At 34.8% G+C, this 23,742-nt stretch overlaps 1 protein-coding gene across 1 annotated transcript in view; it reads left to right on the top strand.

Annotated features, from left to right (window-relative positions):
- LOC149793292 (uncharacterized) overlaps positions 1-23,742 on the top strand; it is a 47,861-nt gene that overhangs the window by 13,573 nt on the left and 10,546 nt on the right. Inside the window, exons 9-16 of the mRNA XM_089966346.1 lie at positions 907-1,068; positions 4,528-4,668; positions 6,626-6,766; positions 7,440-7,480; positions 7,883-7,988; positions 9,322-9,374; positions 9,970-10,081; positions 12,426-12,478. Coding sequence (XP_089822472.1) covers positions 907-1,068; positions 4,528-4,668; positions 6,626-6,766; positions 7,440-7,480; positions 7,883-7,988; positions 9,322-9,374; positions 9,970-10,081; positions 12,426-12,478 — 809 coding nt within the window. The remainder of the gene's footprint in view (positions 1-906; positions 1,069-4,527; positions 4,669-6,625; positions 6,767-7,439; positions 7,481-7,882; positions 7,989-9,321; positions 9,375-9,969; positions 10,082-12,425; positions 12,479-23,742) is intronic.

The raw sequence follows: 23,742 nt of genomic DNA, 5'->3' as shown, positions 1-23,742 counted from the left end.
TAAATGTCAATAACTGCTTCAGATGAACATCGTAAATTATTTCCTAAATATACATTTCAACGGAAATGTATATAAAACTTGTGTAACTAAAGACACGTTTGCCAGTCACTAACATGAATCGCAAATTTAACAAATATTATTTAATTAACAACTAAAGATATTTGCAGGAAGAACGGTATAGGAAATGAGGGAAGAAAAAATGATTTTAGATTTCTATTTGAAAAATCAATAGTTTGAAAACCTTCCCTAATCATGTTCAGCTCCAGCCACTACAGTCCATACATGTCCAATATTTGATACGTTATGCCCCCCCCCCCCCAACTTGTACAACCGTGGACGGAAAGAATGTCTTGTTTGTACATGCAGCAGTAAGTACCACTTTCCACAGTATAATGCTTACAAAAAAAGACGAAACATAACAAACGCAGAAAAAAAGCGTTAAAAAGCTAAACTTGAAAACACAAGACATCTATTCGTAATCACAGAGCTGTATGAGAACGGGATATAGTTACGCTTTTAAAAATGTCATGTTTATTTAAACATTTGTATATTTAATATAAAACGTTTCATTGAAGGGAAGATAATTTACTCAAACTCTGAAAACGATTGTCATTTTACGATGATGAGTTCGTAATAGATTGTATATACGCCAAAGATCTTAGTTTTCTCAAGAATGAAAGACACTCATTTGAAATAATCAATATCCTTCTGGGACGAGTCTACAAATAAATGAACACATTTAACAAAAATAAATGGCAGAATGTGGTAAACAGTTCCACTGTTTCTTACATTTAAACGTGCATGTTAATTTTCAGAGTTTGTGTTGAACTTCTACTATGAAATATATATTCTGGAATGCAGTATCTTGCTTCTTTTCTTTCAAATTATATATTTATGACGTTCCAGATATTGCTACTACAACCACGATACATACAACTACTCCCGCCCCGATTGTACCGACCATCACCACTCCCCATGTAACCAGCGCATGCCCAGTGTTTGACACATCATGTCCGTCAGCATGCGTATCATTAGACGAGATGCAATGTCTCCAGTGTACATGTGCAGGTTAGTTTGCCACTTTATCCTAAGAAGGTTCAGATCAGAATTTGCATACAAGAATATCGTGATCAGAATTTGTTCTCCCAGGACTATCGGCTGATATTTTCTTTCATAAGAATTATATTATTATTATTATTATTATTATTATTTGCGCAGCCGAGTATGATATAATAAACAATTTCACATAATATTGTAGTAAAAGGTTTTATTAAGCTTATGACGTCACTAATATTGGAGATAATAAATATCAAGAATTGCATCACTCGGGTCCTGGAAATAACTTTATGAACGTTGTTCAAAGTATTTGAAATTACATGTTTCTGGTTCAAATGTGGTTAAAGAGTAAATAATAATAATAATAATAATAATAATAATCGTGGTAGTCATCATCATCGTCATTATCATCATCCAACCGTTATTTTCCAAAAAGCGACTAAAATAATTCAAAGAGGCCATTTCTAGGAAAAACGCGTGATTAAAATATAGTAATATGTAAAACAAAATATGTAAGTAGCGGAAAAACTGAAATTATATAGTAATCAAAATTTGGTTGCAGCGTAAGTTGTTGAAATAGTCTGCAAGTTCACCAAGACCAAACATTCACCTCGCAATGCAGAAATGAACAAAATAACAAACCAAAATCAACATAAAATATTTTGTTTTAAGCTGTTGCGCCTTGAAATCTGTAGAATGTGACCGCTTCGTGATGTTTCTGCAGTATGGTGCAGCATGTTCACTCTATCAATATCCATGTAAAAAGCGAAGTATTAACGAAAATAAGGTCTCCTTTCAGTTTGAAAATAGTAATTATTTTGACAAAGTATACAATTTAAAGTATTATTAATATAAGGAACGTTTTTAAAAGGTCGCTGTACTAACAATTTTGTAAATTTCTGAACTTTTTATCTATTGATTTAGTAGTATGGTCGGTAATCGCATTGGCATAGTCTGAAGAAACAAACCATGTAAATCGACAATGTTTGCCTTAAAATATATAATAAGAAGAAAACATGTAGCTTTTTTAAGTAGATATAAAGAAATATTACACTCGTGAAGAGCGGAAATATTTTTATCAGAGGTGCAAAGTTAAGACGGTACGAGCAGGTTCGCCGTACAAGTAAGACATTTATTCCCGATGCAGTAGTACCGGAAAGACGGGGAGAGGGGCGGTACCGTACTGGTAAGAGTTAGAATGTACTTGCAACACTGGTAGCAATACAATGTTTCCTACTTTATGAGTGAAATATGTACTTATATTTATTCGGGAAACGTTGATTTCCTTTGTATCAAAAGTATATGTCAGCACTGCTAGGGATATCTTCAGCCTATTTATTTGCAAGATGAAGAACTCTTTTTATCCAGAGTAAATTTAAGACGTTATTAATATATTTTGTTTTCTCAAGTAATTCGATGAATCAATGGTAATAGTCACTGACATTATTATTATAATTAGTATTATTAGTAACAGTAGTAGAAGCAGCAGTATTGCTATTATTATGGTTATTGTTATTATGTACATATCGCCATTGCCACGGTACTGAAAATACTCTTCTAAAAGTAGTTAATGACATTCTCTCTGCGTTGGAGAGCGGAAAGATTACAGTCCTCACCCTCCTTGATTTGTCTGCAGCATTTGACACAATAGACCATGATATATTACTTTACCGTCTCCAGCATGTATTTGGCATTCATGATACAGACTTACTGTGGTTCAAGTCCTACTTGGTCAACAGGACACAAATTGTATCTGCAAATAGAATACACTCCAGCCCAGTTGATCCATGTTGTGGTGTTTCACAGTGGTGTGTTATTGGACCTGTTGTCTTCATTCTGTACACTCAGTCGCTCTCAACTGTCATAGATCATCATCCAGTGTCTCACCAATTGTACGCTGATGACACCCATATATACAAATCTAGCCACCGAACTGAAGTTGATGCTACCATCCAAGTTGTAGAGAGGTGCATTTCTGATGTGAAATCATGGATGACAGGTAACAAGCTGCAGATGAATGATGATAAAACTGAGGCCATTCTGATCATAACACAAAGTCTTTCTCATTCACATCCTTTACCTGAAACAATAAATATCAGCAACACCAACATTAAATTCACACAGTCAGTACTAAACCTAGGTGTTACTCTTGACAGTACTCTCACATTGCACCAATATGTCATGAGCATATGCAAGGCTGCATATCTTGAGCTGAGACGCATCAGCTCAGTTCGCAAATATCTTTCAGTTGATGCAACTAAAACACTTGTGTGTTCATTAGTACTTTCAAGACTGGCTTATTGTAACTCAAGTCTGTCTGGTTCATCTCAATATCTGCTCCAGATACTTCAAAAAGTTCAAAACACATGCTCGGATCATACTTAAAGTACCACGATCAAAACACACCTTCCCGCTGCTCTGTACCCTACACTGGCTATCCATTCGATCCAGAATCAAACACAAAATTTGTTCTATGTGCTACGTTTCACTGTCAGACTCCAGTTCAACATACCTATCCGACCTCACCCATGTGTCACACCAGCAAGATACTTACGCTCCTCTTCTGACACTCGTATACTCATTATTCCCACTATGAAAACAAAGTCATATGGACAGCTTTCGTTTGCATACCAGGGCCCAGCAACGTGGAATGAATTGCCCACTGAACTTAGACAAAAAGACACAGTGATCCCATTCAAGAGTGCTCTCAAAACTCACTTATTTCGACTGCAAGAACGAAACTTAATGAGCTAATAATGTTTCTTACCTTAAATATTTACAGCATGTTTTTTATGTTTTCTAATTTCTTGGTGTTCGTTTTTGTAATCATGTCATTGTATGTTCTTTTTTATCTTATAGGTGTTGTCTAATGTTGTGAAGCGCTTTGAACTTATAAAGATTACGCGCTATACAAAGTCATCATTATTATTATTATTATTATTATTATTATCGACAGCATCGAGTATCCACAGAAAAATGTTTCGTAAACAACACATACACAAAATTTGAGACCTACATTCATTTGTGTCTTAGGCGTGTATTCATATGCTTGTTTAAGAAAAACGGAATGCAGTTAGGACTGTCAGAGTGTCCGATGCTTTTAAACATTTAGTTCTTCGGACATAATCTTTGAAGAAAGAAACGATTATTTCATCAAGGGTCGGAAAACGATTGTATTTATATGATATTGTAGTTGTAATAGATTATGTATATGCCAAAGATTGTCATTCTGTCAGATATGAAAGACATTCAAATGAAATAATCAATGTCTTCCTGGAGCATGACAACAAATATAACACATTTAACAAAGATGCCGGACGGAAGGCCCTTAAAGATGATGCTGTTTCTAACATTTAAACGTGCATGTTCGTTTTCAAGGTTGCTGTTTATCTTATAGAAGGATATGTAGATTATGGAAGCCAGGAAGATTCAATATATATGTTCCCATATAGTATATTTATGACGTTCCAGATATTGCTACTACTCCTGCCCCGACTGTACCGACCACCACCACTCCCCATGTAACCAGCGCGTGCCCAGTGTTTGACACATCATGTCCGTCAGCATGCGTATCATTAGACGAGATGCAATGTCTCCAATGTACATGTGCAGGTTAGTTTGCCACTTTATCCTAAGAAGGTTCGGATCAGAATTTGCATACAAGAATATTGTGATCAGAATTTGTTCTCCGACGACTTCGGATGATATTTGCTTTCATAAGAATGATATTATTATTATTATTAGCGCAGCCGAGTATGATATAATAAACAATTTCACATAACATTACAGTAAAAGGTTTTATTAAGCTTATGACGTCACTAATATTGGAGATCATACATATTAAGAATTGCATGACTCGGGTCCTGGAAATAACTTTATGAACGTTGTTCAAAGTATTTTGAAATTTAACGTTTCTGATTCAAATGTGGTTAAAGAGTAAATAATAATAATAATCGTAGCAGTTGTCATCATCGTCAACATCATCATACAACAGTTATTTTCCAAAAAGCGATTAAAATAATTCAAAGGGTTATTTGTAAGAAAAACGCGTGGTTAAAATATAGTAATATGTAAAAAGAATATGTAAGTAGCGATTCTAGCTCTAGACACAATCATTGTCATGTCTGAAAACGACAAAAAATAAATCGGACATTTATGTGTGTTTGCTGCAAACTGAAATTATATGGTAATCAAAATTTGGTGCAGCGTCAGCTATTGAAATAGACTACAAGTTCACCAAGACCAAACATTCACCTCGCAATGCAGAAATGAACAAAATAACAAACCAAAATCGACAGAATTAAATTCGCGGTCATTAAAATATTTTGTTTAAAGCTGTTACTCATTGAAATCTGTAGGATGTGACCGCTTCGTGATGTTTCTGCAGTTTCTGTACCATGTTCACTCTATCAATATGCATATAAAAAGCGAAGTATTAGCAAAAAATAAGCTCTCCCTTCAGTTTGAAAATAGTAATTTTTTTGACAAAGTATACAATTTGAAATATTATTAATACAAGGAACATTTTTAAAAGATCGCTGTACTAAAATTTTTGTAAATTTCAGAACTTTTTTATATTGGTTTAGTAGTACGGTCGATAATCGCATTGGTATAGTCTGAAGAAATAAACCATGCAAATCGACAATGTTTGCCTTAAAATATACAATAAGAAGAAAACATGTAGCTTTTTAAACTAGATATAAAGAAATATTACACCCGTGCAGAGTGAAAACATTTTTATCAGAGGTGCAAAGTTAAGACGGTACGAGCAGGTACGCCGTACCAGTGAGACATTTATTGCCGATGCAATTGATGTCCTCTGTATCAAAAGTATATGTCAGCACTGCTGGGGAAATCTTTAATCTCAATTATTTACAAGATGAAGAACTCTTGTTATCCAGAGTAAATATAAGACGTTATTAATATATTTTGTTTTCTTAAGGAATTCGATGAATCGGTGTTAATAGTCACTGACATTATTATTATAATTAGCATTACAATTAGTAGTAGCAGTAGTAGCACCAGTATTGCTGTTGTTATTATTATCATTATTATTGACATTATCGAGTACCCACAGATAAATGTTTCGTAAACAACATATACACTAAATTTAAAACTTACATTCGTTTGTGTCTTAGGCGTGTAATCATATGCTTCTTTTATAAAAACGAAATGCAATTAGGACTGTCAAAGTGTCAGTTGCTTTTAAACATTTAAAGACATAATCTTTGATGAAAGAAACAATTATTTCATCAGATTCGGAAAACGATTGTATTTATATGATGTTGTAGTTGTAATAGATTATGTATATGCCAAAGATTGTCATTCTCTCAAGAACGAAAGACATTAAAATGAAATAATCGATGTCTTCCTGGAGCAAGACAACAAAAAGAACACATTTAACAAAAATGTCGGACAGAAGGCCCTAAAAGATGCCGATGTTTCTAACATTTAAACGTGCATGTTAGTTTTCAAGGATGCTGTTTATCTTATAGAAGGATATGTAGATTACGGAATCCAGGAAGATTTAATATATATTTTCCCATAACATATATTGGTCACGTTCCAGATATTGCTACTATTCCTGCCCCGACTGTACCGACCACCACCACTCCCCATGTAACCAGTGCATGCCCAGTGTTTGACACATCATGTCCGTCAGCATGCGTATCATTAGACGAGATGCAATGTCTCCAATGTACATGTGCAGGTTAGTTTGCCACTTTATCCTAAGAAGGTTCGGATCAGAATTTGCATACAAGAATATCGTGATCAGAATTTGTTCTCCGACGACTTTCGGCCGATATATCTCTTTATAAAAATGATGTTATAAACAATTTCACATAACATTACAGTAAAAGGTTTTATTAAGCTTATGACGTCACTAAAATTGGAGATAATACATATCAAGAATTGCATGACTCGGGTCCTGGAAATAACTTTATGAACGTTGTTCAAAGTATTTTGAAATTTAACGTTTCTGATTCAAATGTGGTTAAAGAGTAAATAATAATAATAATAATAATAATAATAATAATAATCAGCAGCAGCATGCAGGTACGCGTTCTATTAAAAATGTTTTAAGACAATTGAAATATATTAGATTAGTTTTGTTTTTAAATGGTTCGTATACATGATGCCAACTCTGCACGTAGCAATCTGACTTGTCAAGTCTTGACTACGAGAAAGTCTATATCACAGCTATACGTCTGAATTCTGCTGGGAATATCTTCAACCTGTAAACATGAAGCACCCTTATTTTCCACAGTGAGTGTTTAATGGTATTAATCTAATTTTGTTTCTTTAAGGAATTCGATGAATTGATGTTAATAGTCAGTGTAGTCAGTAAATTTTATTTATTTATTTATTTATTTATTTATTAGCATCAACATCAACGACAACGATGACAGAGGCAACCACAACGGTAATGAACAATACTTTCTACCTGTTTTTTCATTAACTTGTTGAACATTTAAGCACAGATTGACCAATAGCTTGACCAGTATATTGACCAATAGGTTAGTGTAGAGTTCGAATCGAGCATTTCTTTGGTCCAAGATTAAAATTTATGAATAAATGGAATGTAATATGGTTTTAAGATTAATAGTTATACACATTTATCCAGAACAAAATGAATAATAGTCATCAGCGACACTGTCTGATAATACAGATTTAAAAAAAAAAAACAAGATGAAAAAGTACCTTCCCAGTTTTTTTCTTTAGATATTATTTCGTTCTTGTGTCATGTGACTTGTCTTATATGTTAATTTTCTGCAATATATGTATATTTGTCAGTACTTTTTAAACGTTTATTTGATATCAACAGACTTTACCATTTGGCAATGTAAATACATGTCCTCCGTTTGATGCAAGCTGTCCTAGTAACTGTGCCACTATTGATGTCAAAGGATGCATATACTGCACATGTTCAGGTTAGTTTCATTCACGTTATCCGGTCAAGACATTTTTCATATTAGGGTTGGCTCCATCCATAAAATATATCTAGATAAAAATAGATTTTAAAAAATCGAATATCGGTTATTTTTCTGACATTTAATATAATTTTAAGAAATATTATTGCGTGAATAATCAAATGAAAGCAAAGTTGCCAGTTCCGCCTTCTCATTGTCTGCTGGCAGTCGGCTAAAAGGCATTACAAAATATGTTAACATTGTAGCTATCTACTTTTGCAACACTAAAATTTTTGTTGTATTGTTGCGTTTACGTTGACTCCGCCTTGTACTCATAATCTGAGCCGGATACTTCAAACTATAATAGGAAGGGAGAGCCATTGATTCAATGGATGTATCTAAGACATACTCAAAAATAACAATTTCAAATGTAAGAGACTTCTAATGTTATTTGAGTTCTTATTTTTTTTCTTCTGTACTTATTTTATTATATGAAAAGGGAAAATATAGATTTCGGGAGTATACGATCAATAATTGTCAAAGACTGGATATATAATGTATACAATCAAATGGAAATATTTTAACAGGTTCTGGTGATAGAAGTTTCAAAACAAACTTTTCATGCTCATATCCACATGATTAACAGTTTATTAGTATATTTAGTTTCCACATGATTAACAGTTTATTAGTATATTTAGTTTCCACATGATTAACAGTCTATTAGTATATTTAGTTTCCACATGATTAACAGTTTATTAATATATTTAATTTCCACATGATTAACAGTTTATTAGTATATTTAGTTTCCACATGATTAACAGTTTATTAGTATATTTAGTTTCCACATGATTAACAGTCTATTAGTATATTTAGTTTCCACATGATTAACAGTTTATTAGTATATTTAGTTTCCACATGATTAACAGTCTATTAGTATATTTAGTTTCCACATGATTAACAGTTTATTAGTATATTTAGTTTCCACATGATTAACAGTCTATTAGTATATTTAGTTTCCATTTTCATTCCATTGATATGCATAGATATTTCTTTCCATTGATGGTAAAGGCAGAAGCAATATTAGAATACATGTAACACACAAAAGAAGACATATAATGTTTTTAAAATGCAGTCAGCTTTTTTTGTTAATCGGCTTAGTTTGCATAACGAACATATTTATTCTTGTAATACGGTACACACACAAGAGTCCAACTATATAATACACCCTGACAATAAAACAAATTCTCACATTTTGTTGCTAAATATATAAAGAAAAGGATACTGAGACCTTCAGCCTCAGTGTTTATTTTCTGATTAGCAGATGTCGATGTAATTATTTGTTATCTTGCAATAGGTGATACAAGCATTGCTCCCCTATTCATCCATATTTCTTCCACTACCACTAAGGTTTGTATTTTTACTCACTGGTTTACATTAATATCCGAATTTGTAACATAGGTATGTTGACAAAATATAACACAACTATCTGATCTTGTAACCCGCACGACGTAAAATTACTAATGTTTACTCTTTTTGAAGTAATAACTATAAATAGAGACAAATAGCAAAGTTCACTTTTGGTTCTCCTGCATCAAATGCAGTCCATAAGCACTAACTGGCACTTGTCATTTTCCTATTTCCAGATTATGTATTTACTTCCATATTATAAGCTTCCACTATTTGTGTGTGTGTGTGTGTGTGTGTGTGTGTGTGTGTGTGTGTGTGTGTGTGTGTTAATGTAGTATATTTAAGATAGAGTGTGGTGTGAAACATGCTAATAAAAAGGAAGGTAGAAAGTAAACAACAAAGTGCCAACATTTGAAGGAAAATATGCAACGAATCCAAAATTACTGTATAATGCAGTATTCTTACATGATAGTTTATATTCACACATTCCTGTTACAATTGAACTATCAACAATATATATATATATATATATATATATATATATATATATATATATATATATATATATATATATATATATATATATAAATCACAGCCCCTGAACCAGTTCGGCCTGGGTAATGGCGGTTGTACCCCTTTCGACGCCAATTGTCCTGCCATGTGCACTACCACAGACGCACAGGGATGTCTGAAATGCACGTGCTCAGGTAAGATGCATTAGCTTTCAGGTATGATAAATAGGGCGTTATTTTATCCTGCAACTAAAGATTGCATTCTTGCAATAAACCAAAGCTTTATTGGGTTATTACCCCGATGTAAATCCAGGTGCGACCTCAGACGTCTAATTACATATTTTGACGTCCTTTCGAAACATGTTAGTAAACAACAGTGGTGGCAGGCATCTTGTTCAAAAAATGCAATCAGATAATGTGCCTCCGACAGATAGGTTGTTATTGTTTTTGGGTTTAACGCCATTTTGCAGCACATGATAGGCTATACTTGGCCGCCAGCATAACTGGTGGAGAAAGAACCCGGGATAACCTGATAAGAACCACGGACCTGCGGGAAACTTCTAGCAGAGGCAGTAGTCGGCAAAGGCAAGCGCTTTAGACCACTCGGCCACCCGGGGCCCCTTCCACAGATATAAGAGACCGACTTTAGACCACTCGGCCACCCGGGGCCCCTTCCACAGATATAAGGGACCGTCCGTGTAATCGTATGGGGAGGAGGAGAGGATTGTAATATTTAACCAGCCATGATATTGGGGCTTGTTTCTATTGGACGACAATATAACGAGGTTACAGCTATTTATTATTTATACGCACCGACGTGGTCAACAGGAATCGGATTTAAAGCTAAGCGAAATTGAAATAGAATGACGACTTCGGTTAGCTTTTTACTTTATCATAGAGTAGCAGTGCAAAATAAAATACACAATTATTGTCTTCAAATGCAATGCTCGGTTTTTAATTGTTTTTTAGAGGGTTTGGGTGTAAAGCAAGCCTCGCTGTCTTACCGTTTGTTTCACCTCAACCAAATAAACCTTGTATTCCAAAATGTTAATTGTGTATTCGGAAATGGACAATTAGAGGTTAAAGAACCATGTAACACATTCCTCTAACAACCTCTTTAATTCTATTAAAATAACGAAAAGAATATATATTGCACAAGCTACACAAATCACTTGTTTGACTAGTCTAATTACTGACATGTGGTAAATTAATTTCTTCATTATAAGCAAACCATTATCTATGTCTGTAAAATATTGGTTTCAAAATTGATGTGTAGCTTTCGTGTTAGTTCATGAATTCTTGTCAAATATAGTCTTTGAAATACGATGGAAGTGTTTAAATCCGAAAACAAACCCTGAAGGTATTAAATCAATTTCAAGACTGTTATACAAACAACGTTTAATGCAAATTGTGTATGATCTGTTACCATCAAATCAATCAATTCATGATGTACTTTCGAAAAAAAAAGTCGAGTTTTCTTCAAATGCTGATACCAAAACAGATTTCCTCCTTTCTACAATTTTCTGTTCGGCATGATGCATCGACGTGCAAGACGCATAATGGTTGCGTAACCTGACGCTGAAAGGCATATCGTATGTATTCGCCTTTTCGTTAGGATCAAACTGCATACTGCATGGATCGATGGTCTGCCGACGCAATATGCAATGGCTCATATACATCTCTCTCTCTCTCTCTCCACACACGCACACATATATACATATAGTTGTTTCAGGCTTGAGCTGTTTATGGTGATAAATGTCTGCTTTGGTGACAGAATTATATATATATATATATATATATATATATATATATATATATATATATATATATATATATATATATATATATATATCCATTGGTGATATTATTCAGGAAGGCAAATATGTTTTGTCGTAATAGAACATATTATCTGTTTAACACGTATCTGTCTTCAGTCCAATATCTGTCTGCAAAAAAATTATTCCCTTTGAAAGTGTTAATAATAATAATAATAATAATAATAATAACAAACATATTTTACATCATTTTAAGAAATTATTTCACGAACATCCTAAAAATTGTTGTTTACAAATACTTTCACACCAGATTCAATACAAGCCGGCAACGAGAGAGAGAGAGAGAGAGAGAGAGAGAGTTGACCTTTTCATAAGATTTGGTAGATATTTCACCGTCCTGTAAATTCCAAATTTTTTATAAGACCGTTATGTTGTAATTTCCTTTGCCTGGCGTGGCGGCCAATCAGTCTTTCCGGAATGGGGATAGGTGTTTAACACTTAGTACGTGTAATCTGCAGAAGAGTTTGTGAGTTATCGTCTACAGACCCCTACACTTAGCACGTACAAGTCATGCAGGGGTCTGCGTGTTATCGCCCTTAGACTGCTTTAAATGATATTTATCAGATAAGGGTAAATAAGTTAGTGATTCTTTAGAGAAATGTCAAGTGTAGTGGAATGGAAATAATCGGAAAAATTGAACTGGAGAACATTAAGATGCGACAAGTCTGTAATAATAATAATAATAATAATGTGCTGTCTTGCAGGAGGAACAACAACAGCTCAACAGCCAACAGCCTTGCATCCTACGACTTCAAAGGTTTGTAGATCTGTTTTTTCAAACAACTTCATCGAGCAGAACTATATACGATAAGCACCTTTTCAGCAAGTAGATCCTTAAGGGCTATTGGAAATGCAGATTCAGTACAGGTTGGTGGGGGATAGTACTCTGTGAAGAAGTGTCTTATTTCCTTTAGTTAAGTATCTTCCACCTTTTGACATTAAGCGTGTGAAAGAATAATTTTTAATAGCAATACCTTTTTCTCCACAATTTTTGAGGCAGTATGCAGGAATATAGAGTCTGTATGTAGTGAGAATGAAATGCCACTGACACTTAGTGGCAAGGAGACGTGGATTTTGAATAAAACTTGGAGAAATTGAACATGAATTCTTTTTTTTGCACAAGCTGTTTGCAAATAAAATGGGTTCTAGTCAGTCCTGAGCAACCTTGACAGTAAATCCTAAAAATGGGTATAAAGGCCTGTATTGGGCATAAGCGTCATTTAATGATGAAGACAGCAACAATTCTCCATGTATTTTGGGAATAATAATAATGACATAATTTTTGTCCCAACAATTATGATGTTCCCCACAATCAAGAGTCTGGAATATTCATATTCTCTGCTCAAATGTCTTTCTGTACATTCTGAACAATCTCCATTGTACCACAATTGGTAATTCAATTATCTAAACTTATTAATTAATTAATGAATTTAGAGTTTAAATCTCTAACCACTTTCTTGGTATCCAAATAAAGGGTTCAATGCATAATGTACGATATTTAAGACCTTGTTCTAATAGTTTGCCTCTATGTAGACCACTAGCCACATTCAACTGCCTCATTGTATCCTGGTTTCTAAATCACCCGTGTCTTTACAAATGACTACACTTTACAACGATATAGATTAATTTATCTAGTCTAGTCTTGAAATGTCATACCAAAAATAACAAATAACTAGTTGTCACAAATACATAAAAATGTGAATAAATCACCACTTATATGTGCATGACTAATTGTATATATCAGTGTAAACTGCTTTCCTGTAGGTGACCCATTCGACAGCCCGTACAGTCCAATGCAGAAAAGCACAAAGATATATACATGAATACATATGATATTCAACGTCACTACGTCACGCTAAACTTCTTTTAACCATCACGGTTAGCGACAATCGTATGAGCCACCAAAACGGAACGAAGTACTATTTTGTAAAGTATGCAACTGGTGATATATATTACCTGAGCAGTTTGTAACTTTCTTGAAATTTGTCTTTTTCTTCATGTGATACACGCCCTTGTTTTGCCAGAAGCGACTACTCACACACTAGGGGAAACTCATACCACAACTAGAATAGCTCTTATACATGTAATTAAATTCAATATATATCCCATATATGCATACATATCAGGTTTATGTAGGACAAGTAGCTAATGGCAAATATTTTTCATTATATTTAGATGGGTATTATGAACGAAAGACTGGTGATACCCGATGATATAAACTTTGGCGGATTAATACTTGAAAAAGTACGTGCCGTAAAAGATGTGATGAACAAAAGTAAAATGTCAACACGCAAATAAGTAATTGTACATTATGTATTTCAGCAATGTTTTGCAATTCTCTTTTTATTATCTATACTGATCATAAATGTACTTTCAATATGGAAAGTTTGATAGCCATAGGGTTACAGGTATGAGTGCACTTCTGACTGTCAATTAAAGGACAACGCTGACTGGAAAAAGGCCAGTATGACAGCCATCATTGCATGGCATCGTACTGTTTGCTACGTGCCTTGTACGCAAGGCCCAATGTATACGAAAAAATATAACGTCCTTTGCATCTTCATTGGTTCTCATGCAAAAATAATTACAATGCAATAGCTAAATATAATCTTAATGTCTTTATATATTGCGTGTAAAATACAATATCGTATTGCTTATATTAGCTCCAATAAATACATCTTCCGCAAAACATTTAGATAACAGTTTTTTAAAGTCAATAATATATAACTTTAAACTCATTACGTACCATTCGTGATATTTGACTATACCACACCCACCCACCCGTTAAACCAATTTGTATTACCAATAGCCCTTAAAAATTAAATTGGCTCTCAAGTGAAAGAAATCAGAATCTACACAGAATCGGACTATAACTGAAAATAATCGAAAGCACAGGAAGACATTCGTTTTATGCCCTTGTCGTAACCATAAACGAGACATACACCGTCACCACTGTGCCTCTGACCCGTCCTGTCACGTCACGCCCCGTCACGTCACGTTACACCCGTAGCCAATTTATTTTCTGCTCCTCGGTAATGTTTGAAAGAAGTTGTTGTTGTTGTTGTTGTTGTGGGGTTTAACGCCATTTTTCAGCACACGATAGGATATACATGGCGGCCAGTATTAATAGTGGAGAAAGAACCCGGGGAAAACCCCAGAAAGAACCACCGACCCACGAGAAGCTACTGGCAAGCTTTCTCACATACCCACATTGAATCCGAGACTCGAACCTACGCAGACAGAGGTGTTTGAAAGAGGTAATGAATGACATAAAATTTGGTATGAGATTTACATTAGGAACAACCTTACTCAAGTTTGTTTGTTGCTAAGTCAGAGTTATGGCCCCTGTTTAACTTAAACCATCGTCTTTAAATTGCATCGCATTGGCGGATACATCCATAACGTACATAAACATTTCAAGCATCTAGCGTCAGTTAAGACGATCACGTGATGAAATTAATTTCAGATTAAAGTATTAAAGTCAGTCAAAATTCTTCAAAGAAAATTATACCATTCCCCATGTGACCTTCTTGGATTTTTTCTTCTCATTTTTTAGTTGATGGGAGTGGCCTGTAAGGTCATAAATAAATGTTAATTTTTATCTTGGCGGCTATAACTTTGATTTAATCTCTGTTGATTTACTGACATCATTATCATCGATTTGTCTTTCTGTGTTTTTTTAGCAACAAAATATATCACTTTCAGGTTTCACTTTATGGAACAAAATCCATATCTTATTTGAGTTTGAATTGAATGAAAATATATGGAATGGAACTAGTTAAAATAGTTACTTTCTCAGGGCGTAATTTCTGAAATTTAAAGTTAAATGCTGTAGAACTTGTTATCTCTAAAGAATTTTTATTAAGAAAATGAAAAACAGCTAAACAAAAATTACTGTAACATTAACATGCAGAGCTAACCGTACGCATAATGGTATTCACCTGTCTCTAGTTTTAAAATGCACGATTGTTTAGTAGCATCTATCAGAGGAAATTATTGATGACTGCATTTGTATGGTAAAGTATGAACGAGGTTTTATCTGACTAAAGCTGCACGACGTTAGGAGCGCAGTATTACTCTGAAAAAACGAGTTCATATTTTGTCATGCAAATGCAGTAGCCCTCTTGTTATATAATCATTTTGTTTTTCTACTTAAGGCTTAACAATCAAATGCACACACAAAAATAATGTAACCTAATGTATGCGGTATTCCAAAACCAATACACAACCGTACATTCATCAATAGAGAAGCAGCAGGGAAGTTCTACAGACCAGGTGGCACAGACGAAATTAACCCTTCTAGACAAATAATTTCCGTAGAAGCCTCAGAATTCAAAAATAAAGCCTCCTACGCGAAATAATCCGAAAAATTCCCCCCAAATTTGCATTTTTGGACACAAAAAAAATGGCGGCTTTTTTGGGGGGGTATTGTAAAATTTATTTGCTGTAATTTCATTATGGGGGTTGCAATTTTATGAGTAAATTTGATCAAGACCGATTCGATATCTACTACGCGGATCGTGAAGATTAATCGTGACAAATCCGTGCGGTGTCGCCTGAGCGTGACTAAAGAAATTTTTAAACTTATTTATGTCCATATCGCCATTGCACCAAGTTTGATGAATATTCCTTAGCGTGTGAGTATCAACGCCATTAAATACCGATAAAATATTACAATTATCTCTAATCACCTTTGGAATTTGCGTATATCGCTGCGTCACGTAAATCACATCGGTGTTCTTGTGTCGGCCACGCGAGAATATCCTGGCCGGATTAGTTTGCTTATCCAACATCACATCGTCGAAAACAACAAGATTATTAGTATCGCCATCTAAACTTTCTACTGATGGAGTTTCATTGATATCCGTTATAAATTCTATTGTGCCATCTTCAGTATTATCGCTAAATTCCTTTAGTACCTTATAACATCGCTGATCATCTACGGACGGCGCAACTAAATATAATTTGTCCCATTTCAACCATCTCATTATCAAATTTAGCAATAACTGAGTTTTTCCAGAACCGGATGGTCCAATAATTATCATTCTTATCGAATTTGGTAATGCCTCGGTGTGCTTTACTTGCTCGCGTTTTTTCGTGGCTGAAAAATCAATTACATTCATGTTATTAGAATATTATGGATTCATATTGTGTTAAGTGTCGCACTCGAACTGTTACGATAAATCCAATCGAAGTCGTTACACGCAACAACAGGAATGCAATCAAAGGTGAATGTGAAGTTTGCAAGACAATCAAGTTTAGATTTGTAAAAAAAAAAGTAGAACCGGAGGAGACATCGCAACCTCCTTAACAAATCTGCCTGGAACTCCCTGGGCGAAATATCCCGGAGAGAAACATTTACCAGGATATAATTACTGCGGACCTGGCACAAGGCTAGATATAAGACTTAACGATAATAATCAACCAAATCCTGGCGAGGATCCAGTAAACGCTATCGATAACGCATGCTACTATCACGATCTTGCATATCGCAGCGGAGATTTACAACAAAGACATCTCGCTGATATTAAATTAATTCACGCAATAGATGCTATTCCTGATAAAAATTTCAAAGAGAAATTGGCAACTTGGTTGATAAAAGGAGCAATGAAAGGTAAATTAGTACTAGGTGCTGGTAATTTATAATGGAGCAAATATATTATTCTCCGCGAGGATTTTGGCGAGGAAAATCAGCAATAGCCAAACTTGCTAAGGCAGCAAAAGTAAAGCAATCTATCGCTGAATCGTGGCTATCGAGGCAAGCAGTCTGGCAAATTTATCTTCCTCCGCCTAAGAAAATATCATATGCGAGTTTCTCTGTCAGTGTCCCTAATGAAGTCCATCAGGCTGATCTTATGTTTCTTCCTTACGATACCGTTGACGGAGTTACATACAAATATGTTCTGACGGTTGTTGATATTGCTAGCAGATACAAGGAAGCGGAACCGTTATCGAATAAAACAGCAACAGATATTGCTAAGGCGTTTAGCGAAATTTATTCACGATCTCCATTAACATGGCCGAAGCTTCTCCAGGTTGATCCAGGTCGAGAATTTCTTGGCGCGGTTACTTCACTGATGAAAAAGAATAATGTTAAAATCCGTCGCGGTATTGTAGGTGTTCATCACAATCAAGCTATCGTTGAGAGATTCAATAAAACTCTTGCAGAACGATTATTCGGATATCAGTACGCGAGAGAATTTATTCAAGATAAACGATCTCACGATTGGGTAACAAGATTACCTCACGTGATTAATGCGCTAAATAACGAAGTAACACGAACAATATCAATGAAACCCGCAATTGCAATTACAAAAACAAAAATACCACTAAAGCGAGATTCTACTATTTCACCTGTGTTGGGTAGCGTTACGGTTAGATATTTATATAGGGAGGGAGAAGCTGAAGGTGGCAGAAAAAGAGCAACCGATCCAAATTGGAGTGTTACAACGCATAAAATATCGGCAGTAACAAGATCATCAGGAAGACCAGCAATTTATTTTCTAGATTCATTAGCACCGCAACGAGGATTTACCAAAGAAGAACTACAAGTAATTCCAAATGATACTCAATTACCACCATCTTCGTTAATGTGAAATCTAATCCTACCCAACTGAGATAATTTTCTTACTCGAGAAACTGCCAGATAAACTAAATTCGACCAGGAAATTCTATCATCGACAATCCAAATTTGACCATCTACTGTTAATCCCTGTGACGAGTGAATTGTTGCTGCGTATCCGAGTTTCCACGGCGATCTTTCTGCGTTTATCGCATCATTGACAAGATTAATATCAACGAAAATAATATCGTTTAAAACCATTATTTTTTCTTCTCCGCATGGCAAAGTAACATTAATATTTTGTTTTCTAGTATCAGCTGGCCTATAGCACAACGGAACCTGCAATGTTGGAAATTTCTCACAGTGAAGTTTAAATAATATTTTCTGAATAGCATCGCGAATAATTTTCCTACTAGCAACGATCAAATGATCCGGACGCCACAAAATTAGAAAATTATCCATCGAAGTTTCATCTATTATTTTTCTCATCACATCACATTGAAATTTATTAGGTTGCAACCGAATCATTTTTTTAAACTCAGTCAATAAATTATCATTAGATCTATAATCAGCATCAATCTCTTCATAATAATCTACAAAGTTTCTAAGCCACCTGTGAGGAGATTCACCATCAATAGGATCAGGTTGCCCATGATCGCCGCACATTATTACTGCGGTGTTTTTCTCTTCCAACCAACTTAGGAATGATTTTAGTATAACTAAATTTACTGTGCAAATTTCATCAAATATTATAATCTTGTTGATATATTTATTTCCCATTCGAGTTGAATCCCACAATCCACCGCTATACTTGAAATAACTATGATACGTACAAGAATTAACGCCACGTTGTTTTATTTCTCTCGCTAATCTATGAGTTGGAGTCAACACGATCATATCAGATTTTGAAAATAAATTTATCGCTCGTGTTGTTTTACCACTACCACCAGGACCATTTAGGTAAACGAATTTGTTTCGTGAAATTGGATCAAACGCAGATACTGCTGTTGATACTTCATCGCATTTATCTTTATGAAATTTATCGCAATCTTCTACATCCGCGTCCTCACAATAATCTAGAATATCCTCGTTTTTTATTCTCCAAGTTCCCCAAGAACCATCGGTAATTAAATTCTCCAACCTACACTGGAATTTCTTATCGATATAAAATGAATCCGTTGCAACCCTTACCGCGATATCAGAAAATTTATTTATCATTGACAGCAAATTGATACTCACATAAGCGAGCATTGATGATCTTAAATGAGTATACTGCGCGGATTCTCCATCGAGATAAGTGATCACTGTACCTAACTTCGTTCCATCAATAATAATATTTTCTCTGTTGCAAAATATTCCACGAGACACTGTATCGGCAATAATAAAATCCATCTCAGCATCATTGATAAATAACCTAGCGTGGCGATGTTTATGATCAACTGATCCTCCTTGAGTAAATTTACCAATTATTTTTCTTCCAATATCTTTCGCGTTCTCACAATCCGTGGGTAACCACACCTCGGTCTGCTTTCTATACGATATAATTGCTTCACTTACCGTCAATGATATCAACATCGACGAATCCAACATATATCTCAACAATACCGTAGGGACCCATCTTCGCTGAGATAAATGCCGACCAAACCAAATATAGCAAATCTTATGTAAATTCTCAGCAAGTTCGAATGAAGTAACATGAGCGAATCCGGTCATAACAAAATCAGGTAACGGTCCGTTAATTGCCACTCTCGTCATCTCGTTAGTAGGATGACCGAATTTAGCAAAGTAATTTGCACAATCGCCATACCCAAGGAAACTTCCAGGATAGCATGCGCTCATATCAACAGAAATCATATCTTCGAAATAATATTTGGTATTCCACAATCCTCCATGGCCATATTCGATACAACTAAGTTGAATATCATTAAGAAACTCATTCCTCGTAGGTTTCCACGAATTTCTTTCTCTAGCAGCATGAGCAGCAACAGACGAAATGGTAAAGCAGTTTGTTAATAATCGATCTGGATCTGACGAATACTTCTCCGCGATATTTTTCATCGCTTCGTGTAATATTTCATCTCGGTAAATATCTCCGCGTGGTAAGATAAATTGATCGTATCTTTCTTCGCTAGAAAATAACCAAATCGATATTGGATCGGACTTGGCTAATAGTTTGATATATCTAAACATTGCATCAGAATTGTCTTTGGATTCTTCCACGGGATAAAATTTAACAACACGATCTCGTGGAAATATCATTACCGACTGACTCCACGCATGTGAATTATGATCAACAATTTCGATTGGTGTTCCTCGAGAATTATACGGCGACGAATATAATATTTCACCCGATAACGTTTTTACTGTGATAGGAAATTTAAGTTTCTTGCTCAGCGCAGCAACATCGTCAATTGATGCGCCATCAGTAACCGTCCTTGCCCATAAATTAATTTTATCCAGTCTTAATTGAGTCAGACCAGATCCACGACGAGCGTTTTTCATGTGCTCGATAACGCGTTCAGCCACGCAATTTATCATCGGAGATTCTTTCATCGCAGGTAAATTTTTCGCATCAGGATTATTATTCAGCCGATAAATTCCATACACTACAGCACTAGAAGGATAAGCTCTAACGTAATAAGGACCATCAATCCCCAGCAGCAATCCTGGTTTCGAATTTTTATCAAGAACAACATTTTTCTTACCGCCGCGTACCGGATCTCGTTTATCACGAATAATCCAAATGTCATCGGGCATTTGTGCGATAAATTTTATTCCAAAGATAAATCGCTCCTCTTTGTGTTCAGATTTTATATGTTCGATTATCTTCTTTGCTCGCTCCAGATTCATCGTAGCATCAACAAAATTAGTTTTCCATGTCGACCAGGTATGAATCGCTCCATCATCGAAAAATTCTTTCTTTGCACGATCTACTTCAGGAATGATATATTCTGCCTCATCAAGATCAAATAAATCCATTATTATATTTTAGACAAATGTTTAAATTATAATATGCAATGCAAATGGATAATAGTCGGATCAACAAATTCATGTGACAAATCCTGCAGAGGTGAATATTGCGGCGCTCATATATACGAAGTTCGACGAGGTAACAAAGGACCACAACGATGCTTAGTTTGCCAAGTTGGCATTCGAGGAAAGACTCGATTGTGTTTTTCTTGTGGTGGAAAGAAATATCGTGAGTTACGAAGATATTATGAAAAGAAATCTTTATCAGTAATTTCTTGTGAAGAAGATTATATTAATCGTTTCAAAGCAAATTATGATTTAGACTTATAAAATATTATATATGGAAATGAAATCAACGATTCCCATGAGTGAATATAAATCACATCCCATCATTGATGGTTACGAAGCATCCAAGGATGGAAATGTCAGACACATCAGAACAAAGAATTTTGTTGGTTTTGTTGATATGAATGGATATCTCAGATTTACAATCAATAAAAATAATATACGAAGAAGCACACATTACTTCGTTCATCGATTTACATTCGAATGTTTTCATGGACTCATCAATGATAATTTGGTTATAGATCATATCGATGGAAATAAACTCAACAACAAACTTTCCAATCTTCGAGTTGTGACTCAAAGTGAAAATTGTTCCTCAGGTAATTCTGGAAGGCATCCGAAATATGCCAAATCAGTTGAGTCGATAAATCTAGAAACAAATGAAAAAATTATATTTGAGTCGATAAATGCTGCTGCAAAGTATTATGAAATTAATGTAATATCGGTGTGGCGAGCAGCGGAGGGAATAATTCACAGAACATTTTCCTACAATCTCGGCGAGTGGATCAGATTCTCTTATGTACCAATAATATTCAATGATGACGAAGATCATGATGATGACGACGAAGAATAATTAAATACTACAAAATTAATATAATGGACGAAGAAATAATAAACGACATCATTGCAGCGATTGATGATCTGAAGAAAAAGATAAATCTTCCATCGGAGTTAGACACAAATAAAATTCGATCTGAATTTGAAATGATTGTTCAAGGAAAACTTGAATATAAATATACGCTGCCGTCGGAATATAAATTAATAAAGAAAATCCAAATCGCGATATATCAATCACTTGCGACAGTCAGCGATGATCGCATCGAGGATTTTGTTAAATTATCGATGCTAGTAGAAAATGCTAGATTGATTTTATCAGACGCTTATGAATCACGAAAAATTACAAGTTCGCGTGTCAGGCAACTGAAAAAACTTGTCGATGAAAGTAAAATTAGGGAATCATCTATATCCTGAATAATTTCTGCAAAACAAAAAAAAAGATTAATTTTGAAAATTCTCCTGGGTTTTATTTATTTTTTTCGCCCATTTTTCCCCCAGAAATATTTCTGGGATACAGATTTGGAAAATCTCACTTGCGATTTAAAAATCAGAGATTCTCACGATTTCACCAAAAGATTGATACTTACAGTTTCTCCTCGTATATCAAGTAAATTTCCTTTCTGATCCGTTAGTTTGAAATTTATTCTTGTCAATAATCGATTATGACATCGCAGGTAAAACGGATTCATTGGTTCTTTTATTATCAAATAACCAGGAGATGCGCTAGGTGAAAATGAATATAAAATAAAACCCTGATGAGCTTGATTTGACTCTGACGCATCAACATTGTAACTACCCTCGACAACATCCGCGTGAAGATAAATCGCGATAACTTCCGTTATATTAACGATACCCGGCGATATATGTCGTCCACCTTTGTCAGGATCGTTATTGTGTTTAAGAATCAATTCTGAATGTATTTTTTTGGTCCATGCGGCATGTAATTTCGGAAATAAATCATCAATGGTATCAGTGACGGATTTTCTCATCGCATCAAAATCAGAATTGGGAAATTTGAAATTTGGCAGTGTTTCCTCGGTTAATTCAAATACTCTCATGAATTTTTGTTTCTCACCCGAGTTCTTGATCAACTCGAATTTGCTAATAGGAAGAACATAGTCGGCAATTGATATATCGTCGACTATCGCCCGAATAAACATATCATGATAATATTCAATATCATTCGCAAGTTGATTTAAAATTTTCACGTGCTTTATAATTTCGCTGCATGAACCAGATTTATTTAGGATGCATTCATGAAATGATCCTCGCAATAAATTTAATTGTAATTCGTGTTCTTGAATAAACTCGTCTAGTGTTCTTCTTACCAAGATACCGTCTATGGGGGCTATTATCCTGTTAATGTGGGTAGCGTCGAAGATTTTCACATCTGGGGGGATTTTAGGAAGAGGCAGCCATGAGAGAATTCTTTCGTTAATAAAAGTGAAAGCGAATATTACTAGGTTAATTTTGTGGTTATTCATGAGATTGATGGCGCTGTGGATCAGAGGCTTGTGTTTGATATCTCCATACCATCCTTCGTCGGTTGTAAAATCTTCCTTTTTTGGTTCCGGTAGTTCTGGAAG

The sequence above is a fragment of the Sinohyriopsis cumingii genome, chromosome 8 (assembly GCF_028554795.1).
Source record: "Sinohyriopsis cumingii isolate HCF-2022 chromosome 8, ASM2855479v2, whole genome shotgun sequence".
Lineage (NCBI taxonomy): Eukaryota > Metazoa > Mollusca > Bivalvia > Unionida > Unionidae > Sinohyriopsis > Sinohyriopsis cumingii.
The sequence above is the reverse complement of the archived record's forward strand: the minus strand, read 5'-3'. Positions and strand labels throughout refer to the sequence as shown.